General features: G+C 45.1%; 1 protein-coding gene across 1 annotated transcript in view; it reads right to left on the bottom strand.

Moving 5' to 3' along the window:
- VWC2L (von Willebrand factor C domain containing 2 like) overlaps window positions 1-12504 on the bottom strand; it is a 54147-nt gene that overhangs the window by 21664 nt on the left and 19979 nt on the right. The window contains exon 2 of the mRNA XM_068408219.1: window positions 11636-11765. Coding sequence (XP_068264320.1) covers window positions 11636-11765 — 130 coding nt within the window. The remainder of the gene's footprint in view (window positions 1-11635; window positions 11766-12504) is intronic.

Here is a 12504-nt window from a genome sequence, read left to right as displayed (position 1 = left end):
AGATCTATGTGCAAACCCATGTCACCCTCTCCACCCTCCCAGATTTGAGTCAGTCCATCCTGAAACCATTAAAACGGGGCATCTGATCATTTCAAGGTTTTTTCCCAAACCTTTTTAAACATACGAACAGCGAGTTTGCTATAATTGGCCTTTTTCCCGGGGACGTTTCAGTGAGTCAGCATTTTCCAACCAACATATTCCTGTCTTCTTCAAATACTCTCAACCAGCTGCAGTGAAAAACGTCTGAGCTTTGAAAGGCTGGGGAGAACTTTGTGCGCTCATCTTCACACAGACCCATTCTCTCAACAGATCCCTGTGCAGGACACTAGTACTTTTCTTTTAAGTACATCAGCTCCCACTCCATTTATTCTCACAAACATGAGCTTCCCTGCCAGCACTACCTGGCACAAAACATTTTTAACCGGGACAAAAATGTGGCTTAGTTGATGTAAAATGAGTTATATCAGTTTATATCCATTGTGAGACTGGTCCATATTGGTTTTTTTTTTCTTAAAACTACTTACTGAATTCCTTGTGGCAATTATGATTTCAGAAATGGGTACAAGTGGAATATGTACGTCCTAGAGTTTACCTGAAAAGAATAAACCTGGGGAGCCTCCATGCACAAGAAATATTGCTCACATGGTGTAGAATACGTGTGATGAGGATGTCGGAGTTTGGGGATCCCTAAGGGGAGCTTTGATTGCCTTTCTACCTTCCTAGGAGATGAAATCTGACTTGCAGTTGACATCTTTTGTGCAAGAATAAGGTTAAATCATACATACTATTAGATCACATACATTCTGAGTGCACTGCGGACAGGGCGGATTTCAAACCCTGTTTGTTAGGCAGGGCTGCCAGTCTGTGGTGTTTTCCGTACTGTTTTGAAGGGGTTTTAGTTTGATTTTTTGAGTTTCTACCATGAGCAAATTCTGATTTTTATGGTTTAAGTTTCAAGAACTTGTGTACGAAAAGACATGATAAGGAATACAGGCATGCCTACACAGGGTGGCTAAGAGTGACTATGTTTTGCAATGAGACCCACCTAGTACACACCTACACGCCAAAGGATGGGTTCCTTCAGTCCAGCAGAAAAGGAGTATGACCTCAAGAGACAGAGAGAAGTTAGGAGGACCATGGGGATGTCACTGTCTTTGATAATGACCTACTGTGTCACCTGAGGTGCATCACTGCCCTCCTCCCTGCCTCCTCTCCTCCCCAGTCCCTATATCAGGTGTAAGCTCTGCACCTCAGGTCTCTACACATGAAGTCTCCTGGTGGCTTAGTGCTTCTGGAGACAAAAATGGTAAGGGGTACCAATGCAGTGGCAGCTTTTCTTGTGGAGGGACTCAGAGAACGCACCCACACTGCTAAATAAAACAGGGCATGAGACTCTCCCCTGCCTCTAATGTCATGTGGCAAAGACTGGCCACATCCACACCACCCAGCGCTTCTCCTTGGACCTCCTCCAGATCCCAGGAGGTGCCCTCTTCATCCTAGGATATAATTATTTTGTGTGCATTTCTTTGGACTGCCTGAGCTAGCAGGAGGGTGGCCCTGCAGCCCAGCAGGGTGACGGTCCCTTAGCATCAAGGGTGCTGTACGTGTCTCGTGGTTGAGGTGAAGACATGGCTGGGTGGTGGAGCACACAAAGCTTGCTAAAACAGTGCTGGCTGACTGCTGCGACTTAGGTGTGCCACCTATTACAAAGTGCTGACAACCTGGGTTCCATGGGCCACTGCTCTGCCCAGCCCTCCTTTATTTAGCTGTACAAACACGGCCAGAGGTGCGAGGAACCAAACCACACCAACCCAACCAGCCAAAGCAAAGAAAGCAACATCCTCTCCTCTTTTCCACTGGGCTTTTATTTGCTGATGACCAAGCCTAAGCTCTTCAGTCTTAGGTATGAAATCAGATCAACACTGCAGAAGGGTTTTCTAAACACAAACACAGAAAGCAAGAAATTACCCCCCAACCAGCCAACCTCTTTGCAGCCTGTGCTGCAGGAATTGAGGCGAGAAAAGCCTCATGCTGCAGGAGCAAAGCCCTGGCGCTGAGCTCGTAGACCTGCACTGAGAGCTGAAAGCACCCATGGAAAGCCAGAGCACGAAGACAGCTAACTGAGAGGGAGAGGGGTGGCCCAAGGGGGTGGAAGGAAATGGATGCTGATGTTTATGGGCAGGAGAGCATCTCTGGACAACAGGGACTGCCAATATCTGATGGCAGTCTTGGCACTGTACCAGCCTCGAGCCTGTCCTACAGGAACCTTCTCCAGGCAGCATAGCTCAACCACTGTCACACAGCAATATCACCACCACGTATAAATAACGCTCTTTCACCCTCAGCCCGGATGTGCTGTAACAAACTGTGGGTCCCTCTGGCAAACGGTTGCACAGAACTTGCACTTATTTTCATTCTGCCCAGGAGATGCGCTCCATCAGCAAATCAGGGATAGAGATGAAGAAAAACACACCTTAAAAATACCTTTTAATCTCTCCAGCCAAACTTCCTGGTGAGCTGGCAAGCATAACAGGCTAGGATGATGCGCAGGTGTAGAAGAGACAGAAGGCTGCGGCTGAAATGCAGGACCCTACCAAAGAAGCAGAGAGGATGGAGATGTAGAAAAGGCAGAGGGAAGGAAAGGAAGCGGGAGGAGAAAACTAAGTGCCTTCTTTAATTCTAAGTTTCTCAGACTTGCTTAGCTCTAATCTTTAACTCATATTTTCATTAGTGTCTTTGCTCTGTAAAGTCTGCATTTCATGTAAAAGGAGCAGCTCAAACATCAATTATTTGACATAAGTCAACCCCTTGTTAAAGTCCTCTACTCTACATATATGTAGGCTCCAATAAAAGAAGCATTAAACATTCATTAAATTAGAAATACATGAAGACAGTGTCTGCCACTCTTCTCATACAGATACGCTTAATAATCCCAACCTTCCCAAGCAGCAAAAGTAAACCCATCTCTAATCCTTTTAGAAAGCCTGGCCATGCAAAACACCCCAGACTCCTGCAATTTGCCTGTGAGTCACCCAGAGATATGAGCTCTTGCAGGGCAGATCCTCAGCGCGAGTAAATCAGAGTAAAACAACGCTGCCAGCGTTACACCAAGTGACACCAACGCAGGATTTGGCTTTAGGCTTCTCTTGCAGCAAAAATTGTTTACAGCAATGTAATTGGATAATAATGTCACTTTTGGTTTTCTAAGTTAGACCAAGAATCTGATCAGGTAGGAAACAGCAACACCACTCCTGCTTTAATTTCCGTACTGCCCGGGCTGCTTGTGTTCTGCAAAAGGAACCTGGTTTCTCAACCTGAATCTATGAACTTCTTCCCCCCAGAAATCCCAAACCCAGCCTCTCCTCTACAATATACTATCATGATGATAGTGGATCTTGAACTAACCCTGCCATAGGCTTGTGCACACAAATTTCAGCAACATTTTCCCAAGGGGAAGCAATCACCGGTGAGCAGACGCTTCTTCATAAATATTTCTGAGTTTAAAGAGCAATGCAGACCATGTAACATGTTTCCCACATCTCTGTGAGCTGTGTCCGCTTAGCAAGAGCTTTGGAGCAAGTCCCATCCAACAAATGACCTCTCACAATCCTCCCCAACCCTTCAGGGTGCCTCTAGACATTCATTTTGAACTCTGCTGGGGTGGACACATGGAAACACAGTTAGGATCTGGGGTACAAATTCAGGATAGCGGCTTTCAGCTCCTGCCTGGCCTTACACTGTCTGGCAGTCTTCTCCTGCCTGTTTAACATGTGAATTATCCTTTTCTTGCTTCCTGGGCAGAGGAAGAGACCACAAATGCTTGGAAAGCATTAGCTGACCTGTAAGCGTGCGGATGAGCACGTCGGGTCGGAAGGGGCTGCTGTCCCGCTGGCTCCCTACTGCAGCACTCTCTGAATCGGGCTTTTCCCAGCAGCGTCCCTGTCACTCTGACACTACACAGTCCAGCAGCTACCGCTTTGCCTGAGCACTGAGCTGTGTGATAGAGTTAATCACATTAAGTGCTGTTCAGTTCATGTCTTTTTTGTTCTCTAAAGGCTTTTCCTCTCCCTTGCCTCTTTTAGTCTCTCCTTCTTCTAAATTTCAGGAGGTGGCAGATTCAGCTCAGCCCCCCTTGATGCTATCCAGCACCAGGATGGCTAATTTTGGAAGGTTTAACCTCTATATACCTTTCCAAAGCTTTTCATCTTTATTAGATGGCTCTTCCACCAGCTGTGTCCGCAGGGAGCAGGTCACAGTTGAGTCAGCAGGGCATTTAGGCATCTGGGTAATCCAATTGTGTGAGATTCCAAAAGCAATGGAGGGGCTAGCTCTTGACAAGGCGCTTACGTACCTAACTTTCATCAGCAAGTTCAGCATCTATGTGTCTTTAACCACTTGGCCTGAAGTGATGGAGGTGAACGAGCTCTACTGAAAATCAATTTCAGTGAAATGACTTCTTTTTCAAGGAACAGTAAAGCAAGTACTGAAGTATTTTCTCAGGTCGGTGACTGCCTGGCCCAAATATACCGCCTTGCTTTCAGTCTTGATCTTCTACCAGCTTTTAAATCAATCCTTTTTTCCCCTCTGTTGGTAATTAAATCACTCCTTTAATTGAGCTAATAGGGCACCATAGTTTACATTCCTGCTGGTAAACACAAAGAACATTAGCTGACAAACAATCAAAAACACATCCTTTGTAGTCTCAGGAATTTTCTTTTGCATTCAACCTTCCAAAACCATTGATTTTCATAGCTGGCCATGAAGCCTTGGTACAGTTGGTTCTGTCATCGTACTGTTAAGGCATCTTCTACAGTTTCTGCAAAAATGGAAGATGACTGCTGATTTGGGGGAGGCATCTCTGCATCAGCACAGCAGCGCTAAGGAGTCAGCTGTGAAACAACCACCAGCCTCCACGCACTGGGCAAGTGCTGCCCGAAGAGGAGCAGGTCCTTCCCATGACACCTCAGCCTGCCATCTGAATGGGGAGGTGGTGGTGGGGCCAATTGAGTACCCAAAAAGCTGCCTGGCTGCCATGAATACTTCATCCACCAAGAACGACGGGTGATGTGGCTACCCTACGCTACCAGCTTCGGTCGCCGGGACCTATGGAGAGGATCGTGGAGTCCAGCAAAGTCCAGCGTGGGGGATACATCTTCTTGGGCGGTCACGTTCAACTTGCATCTGCACAATCAATCAGCATATTGCATAGACTTTGAAGGGGTTTTAACTGCAATCTTAAAATCTGGCCATTTCAGGAATTCCTGAAATAAATTAGAAGAGGAATTTTATTTAGTTGTTTTTTCTAAAGGAATTTCCCCATGGCTCCAAACCACTGTTTTCCATAAAGTAAATGAATATGAAGTCTTCTCTCATCCTCTTGCCACATTTTCTGTATCATCTTTATCCTGCAACAGTTGTATATAACCAAATGGTAGACAAAACATCCTCTCCCCAAAACCTTCCTTTATTTCCTCAAACTTTTAGTAATTTTTTTCCACACTTCCATTGATTTTTTTTGTCACCGTTCATGTTAGAAGCAGATGCTTTCCAAAACAATGACCTGGAGATTCGGTGATCCACATCTCACAGATAAATAGCAAGCTATATTTATGCAATAAAGCACAGGTAACTTAATATGCAGGCACTGGATTATTCGATATTAAAATCTTGGCACTTTTCAAGATAGCCAATAATTTGGAACAATAGAGACCACTTGGGAAAGTACTTTTTGTCAATATTGGTTAACAACTTGCCCTGTTAATCCATTATCTTCACCTAAAATACAATAAATAATTTACATTTATATGGAGCCTTTTGTCCCCCCAAATCCCAAAGGGTTTTGCAAAATAAATACATCGCATTGCCCCCCCTAAGACAACACCCGGGCATTGATTCGGTTGTCTCCTTGATTCAGAAGGAAGAGCCCTGTTCATTGACTACATCGCCAACACCTCTTTCTGTGGCATACAGATTTTCCTGGGAGGTCTGCTCATCCCAAGGGTAATCACTATTAACCCTGATTAATTTATGAATGTAAATGAAGTTCCTGAACCAACTTTTACCTGGCGTGTGGGACTTCAAAAAATCTCCCACTAAGAAAAAAGGCATTTCTACATACCACTTGCTAGGAAAAAGCAGCCTCGGAGGTCAGCCCCCGGGTGTTGTTGTACACAATGGTGTGCAAAATTCCCTTAGGGACACACATTTGTTTGCTAAAGGAAAGGCTGCCCTTGGCTTTGAGGGGCTGGGAAAATCCCCAGGGGTCTTCTGCGCAAAACATGCTGTGTTACAGAAGGAACAGGCTGGGGTGCAGAATTCTTATTTCAAATTAACTCCAACAGAGAAATAATGAGCAGCAAGTTCATATTGTCAGTAAACTAAGAGAGAAGCTTAGGTTAAATTTGGCTTTATATGCATGGAAAGAAATTATTATTTACTTGCTTTTGTGCTCATGCCCTCAAAGATGATGACATTTGTATGAAATTATTAATATTCATAGCATATTACAATAAATACCCATCAGAGCTTTGCCTGAATACATGGTATTTTAACAAGGTAAAATCTGTTGAAGGTCAAAGGGATCTTTCACTTGTGTGTGGAGGGCAGGATCAGACTCTTTACTTTGAAATCTGTATCAACTGTGATAATTTAAAACTTTAATTAAAGATTCAGTGACAGATTATCTACAAAATGTCTTCCTGCTGCCCAGTATTTCATCACGAATGCCTCCAGAAGCCCACGCTAATGTGAGTAAGCACACTTGCCAGGAAATATTTCATTGTGGACATGTTAGCTTTTATCTGTCTTGTTGGGTAACAAATTCTTTTGTTGAGGATTGGTGGCAACAAAAATTAAATTAAAAGCAAAACCAGACCCCGAAACAGAAATTTATAATGCTTATTCTGTTCATCCCTCAAGAAAATGGAAGTGCCAAGGCAAAGTCTATTTTAGCAATTGCATTAATGTATGTGTAAATGGGTGAAGGCGCCTTTGAAATGCTCTGAGAAGAATTTCACACTTTAGAGAGGAGAAGAAGTTAACAATTCTATTGTGGCATTTATTGGAATTTTAAAATTAATTTCCCCGACACAGATGTGCCATAAAATCCCGCCGCTGATGAATTTTTGCTACTGTTGCGATTATTTTTGGATACAATTCTGAAGGAGCACTTGGTAAAATCAGGAGAACGCGGGTCGCTGGGAACCCTGCGCTGCCCTTTCCTTGCCTCCGCTCACCCCCAGCCTTTCCCTGGGCAGCTGCGAGGCTGCGAATTGGAAATTGCATCTGGTTTTTCTTCCACGGAGCAGCAAACAGGGGGCAGATGCACAAGTGGTGTGTGCTGAGCCCCCTTAGAGCAGTGGGCAAAGATCAGCTCGTCGCTAACTCGGCACGGTGTTAGAGAAAGGACCTGCAAGGCCACCCGGGGATGCCCTGCACATCCACTCACCCCCCCTCAGAAAGGGCACGTTGGGAGGGGGTGGTTTTGGCTCTGAACAAACAGCGCTGAGGAAGGTGAAGCGCAATGAATTTCTTCCTTTGTGTGCAGCAGTAGGTGAGAGTTGTTCCGAGCTGGCAAAGAAGAAGAACTCATTTAATCTGGATCACAGATTAAACCAGATTAAGAGATGTGAGTGATTATACACTGGGGATCGCCCCCCATCCCCACATCCTTGACAGACCATGTCCAAAGGATTGAAGGAAACATAAAGAGCAACCTCGCAGCGATGCGTAAGGAAGGGCTTTAGAAACCACACATCCCTCCAATAACAAGGCTCAGCCTGCAGCAGTGGATGGATTAATGAGGAGAGACAAGCAGATGTTTTGTAATGAAGAGTTCATGGTCAGGTGAGAAGAGCCAGGGGAGGTAAAAGTAACACTACACAGGCACATCTACAGCCCTGGACACAGGAGGATGGGGGGCCTCAGGGGGGCTTTTTGCTCGGAAAGGCTTTGGCATAAGCAGAGAGGATGGATGTTCTTGCTGAACTGCAAGAGAACCTGGGGGGAGGAGGGATAGCACAGATGGTGGCAGCCATGAGCTTGATTTTAACAGTGATAGGCAAGTTTTAGATCCCGCAGAGGGGAGAGTTAACAATAGCTGACACACTTTTGTCTGGAGAAGTCACAACGACCAGAAATAACAACCATAATTCTGCGGTCTGTCACTACCAGGAAATGTGAAATCCAGTGACCTTCTATCTCCATGACAGAAAGGCTGTGCAGCACCTGGAGCCATCGCCCTTAAAATCCACTCTGACAAATCGGACGATGGGACACGAAGGAGCAAACACCCTCTCCCTCCCTCACCCTCAAATTTTATCCTCCCAGTGACCTCCACCTGCTCCGTGTGTAATGCGGGGTGCCTTGCCGAGCAGAGCCAGCTTTGCACGAGCTACACCGCGTTTAGCGAAGCACAAAGTAACAATTCTATTTTTTTTTTGACAATAAGGAATAAATCTCCAAAGCCACTTGTTCAGACTGCTCTTAAATGACGGTAGAGGGAGGGAAACTGATATTGTTTTTTTATGAATCTTCAGATGAGGTATGTTAGAATCAACAGATTTTTGCATTAATCTCACTGCTTCACAACACTTTCGCCCTTGGCAAGGCATAATTAAGAAAGGCATGAAAATCTACCTGAATGTATCAAGAGGAAATTATTCTCCCGTTAATGGCAGCAACAGCTAAACAAGCAGACAAACCTCCTTGCTAGCAGAGTGCAGAAAAGGCTGTGTTTTAACCCAAAATAAGGATTTTCCTTACCAAAATTTGAAGTAGCAGCTTTTGAAATAAGGATTTGCACTACATGTTGTTCTGGGGATTAACTTCCCCCCCCACCCCGACAGCTGTATTCCTTGAGCTCTTCCACTTGCCAGTCTGAAATGATGACCACAGGGACTGAGACTAAGCTAAAATCTTTTCATCACACTGAGACACGGCACTGTAACTGTCTTCACCACTTTGGCAGAAAGCAAAAGCTACTGGATGGAAGTAAAAAAACCAAATAAATTAAAAAAAAAGGGGGTTTCAGACATTTAAGTGGGTCTGTCAGTTTGTGTTACCTTCATGCATTTGTGCAACTGAGCTTTAATTGACTGGCTGCAGTGGAGAGCTGAAACAGAAAATCTTGGTCTCAGGATGAACAGACAGCTTAAAGCGTTGCGATCCTCATTCATTAGGATGTGTCAGAGGGATTCGGAGAGGGAAGAGGCACAGCAAGGTCTGTTACTCTTTCACATGAAGTTTCCAAAACATAAGAGGGAGGCGAAGGGTGTGCGCCACACTCGGAGCCACGTCCAAGAGCAATAACAAAATTTGCTCATCAGATGCCCTGTGACAACAGAGACTATGTTGGCACCCGCTACTTTCTATCACTTTGAGAATTATTTCATTTCATTTGTGAAGGATGAAGTAAAAATTACAAGCACTGGCCAACTACTAGCCAGTCAGGGCTGGCTGCAGCAGGAGAAGCAGAAAGCCCTGCTAGCTGGGGGGTCTCACTTCTCATCCCTACAGCCAGGCTGGGACACAAGCAGGGGTTCAGCTCCCCTCCACAGTGCCCCCTTACGCAGATATGCTCCTCAATCCCGAGGAACAGCCATGCCACCGCACCGTCTCTCCCCTTCATCTGCCGCTGGCTCAGAGCTGTGCTGCAAGCCCCGGTCTCCCTAGCCCCAGCGACCAGGATCCCCAAGGCACATGGCTGCTCTTAAGAGGATGGCAAGAAATACTTCCCTGCCTAAACCAGGTTTCAGAGAACTTTGTATCTGCACCTCCAACAGATGAGTGAAGTGAGGAGTGGAGAAATTTGGCAAAACCATGGTTGAAACCTCCTGGCTTCTAGTTGAGGGTCCCAATCACTACACTGTGCCCTGGAAGCCCTTCAGTGGGTGGCTGATTTTCCTTTTGTCCTCCTGTCCTCGCTCCCATCAGTAGGAGCTGCTTCTTTCCCTTTCCTCCTGCTTATCTGGGCACCCTGTCTGTTTTTGAAAGAAAGATGCTGCCCACTCCTGGCCATCAGGGATGGTGGGGACTGCAACACAGAAAGCCAACAACCCCCAGAGTGAGGGACTCTGGTTACTGGGCTAAATGATCATGGTGGTGAAATTCAGCAGCTCCTGGAGCTGTGTGAAGCCACCTTTGAGTCTGCACTACTGGGAAGCCTGAGCAATGCTCACAGTTTGGATTAATGTGACGTGAACCAGATGGGAAGGAATCGGCAAGTGCTGCCACCGTAACTGAGGGGGATTCAGCACGGTACCCTGTACGCAGTGGGAACACAAAGGCCAAACACACACGAGCAGCATTCGTTCAGCTGTAAATGAGTCAGAGCCACGGTGACAGGCACGGCACTGGCCAGTGTCACCCCTCCCAGTCACCAACCCAAGACATCAATCTTGTTGAGTGTGATGGGAAACCTCATACCCAAGCACAGCGGGCCATATGCAAAGGTGGTGGATAGAGCTGGTTAACATACCTTTTCGCTTAAGATCATCAACAACAACGACAAACCAATGAAATTTCCTATGAACATTTTCTGCTTTTCAACAGAAACGTATAACTCTAAATGAAAACCTTTCAAAAGATTTTTGAGTAAAAATCATGGTTTAACATAAATCTCAGGATTTCAAGTAGTATTTTTGATATATTTTTTCCAGATGGGTCGTAATTTTGCCAATTCCTTTAGTAAAAATATTTTGCATTTCCAACTGTTTGCTTTTTCTCTGTCTTAAAGAGCAGAAAATGTGTTGAAAATGTTATTTCTTTGTAAACATTTTCATTTATATACAAAAGCAACCATTACTCTTATCCAGCAGCGGTGATGTATGTAAGAGGAAATATATATGGGTAGTGAATTCTAAACACAAGGAGATGAGTTTAAGCAGCCATTTCTTACATGTTAAGAAAGCCATGAAGAGGTTTATGTGAAGCTAGCTCACCTCTTCATCTGTCTTCATACCTACATTAGGAGAAAGGTGCTTTTTTCAGAGACATATGTGCATATGGGCTGCGGTACAAGACCAGGGAGACCTTCTTGGAAACAGATTTATTTTCCACAGAGGTACTTTCAGTCATCCAAAACCTTTCTTGAAAGTATGCTGGATCCAACTCCAATTCATGAAATTGCTTCAGCAGGACAACGAGGGCAAATTCTACACACACAGACTCCAGCACACAACCTACGACGTTATAGGCTTGGTGAATGTCTTACTGGCACCAGTGGGAGTTTTGCCATTGGTTTCAGTGACTTTTCCCCTGGCCTTAAGTAATAACCATCGGTTTCTTAATTTGGGGACAAAGATTCTCTCTTTTTTTATAGACTTGATTTCATGTTAGACTAATTCTGCGAAAAAGCAAAGACATGAAATGACTCCCACCGATATCAGGACTCAATCCTATAAGGCTTTGCTCAAGTCAGCAATCCCATCACCATCAATGAGAAGACAGAGGCCAGGAAGGGCAGCCTTAATTTTCACAGTTGCCACCTCATAACTGAAGCCCATGCACACGGAGAAGCAACAGCCCCAACATCAGCCTGTGCTGATGGAAGTAAACCTCCTGGTAGTGCATCAGTAACAACATTTTAATGTTTCCTTTATATCTCTTTGTTAAAGCCAATACAGTACTTTCTTACCATTTTTGCAGACAGGACAACACTGTTCTGGTTCATAGACTGGGTTGACACATTCAGGAACTGCGCAGTCTGCTACAACACAGTGAACTTCATTGCTGGGCTCGCAGCGACACCATTCGCATGGCGAGGGCTAGGAACAAATCTAAAATTAGCCCATTTCCTCCCGTAGCTCACAAGTTTGCAACATTTCTATCTTGCCATAAGATAAACACATCAGCATTTAATACCTCTTGACTGCATTCATTCATCATGGGTAATACAAATTAACCTCTAGGACAAAACAGCAACATCTGAAATAGGCAACCAGAACATTAGAAAAACCAATGAGCATGATATTTGTTTTCCCAGAGAGGGTGTGGGGATTTTTTAGCTTTCATGAGACTTCAGGTCCCTTCATGAAAAAGACTGAGCTGAAGCCACCACTCGTACCTCTGCTCTACCCTTCTGTTGTTATCTTACGCATTTGGCCGGGAGCAGAGCAGGATTTTTAGAAGATCACGAGTGGTGGTTCATCCCAGGAAGGGAGGACAGGGTGATTTTCCAGGTCATACTCTTATCTCATGTAGACCACCACTGCCAGCAAAACCCCAAGCTGTCGGAAAGGTGCTGCTGGGGCGGCCTGTCCATCCGCCAGCCTCTCTATGTGCTTTCATTCTCACTTTTCAGAGCAGAGGAGAATAGTGTTGTTCTTGGAGGGGCAAAACCATCTTATTCTGTGTTTGTGCAGCACCTGCATCAGGGCTCTGTAAGCACTCCCAGAACATAAACATTAGATCTGGCCCTGGCCCCACTCCTGCCTATTTCAACAAGGTTTGTGAGCAACTGCCTCACACAGAATATGTGAATAATTAAGAGCCTGAATAATTCTG

Source organism: Nyctibius grandis, chromosome 9, assembly GCF_013368605.1.
Source record: "Nyctibius grandis isolate bNycGra1 chromosome 9, bNycGra1.pri, whole genome shotgun sequence".
Classification (NCBI taxonomy): Eukaryota; Metazoa; Chordata; class Aves; order Nyctibiiformes; family Nyctibiidae; genus Nyctibius; species Nyctibius grandis.
The sequence above is the reverse complement of the archived record's forward strand: the minus strand, read 5'-3'. Positions and strand labels throughout refer to the sequence as shown.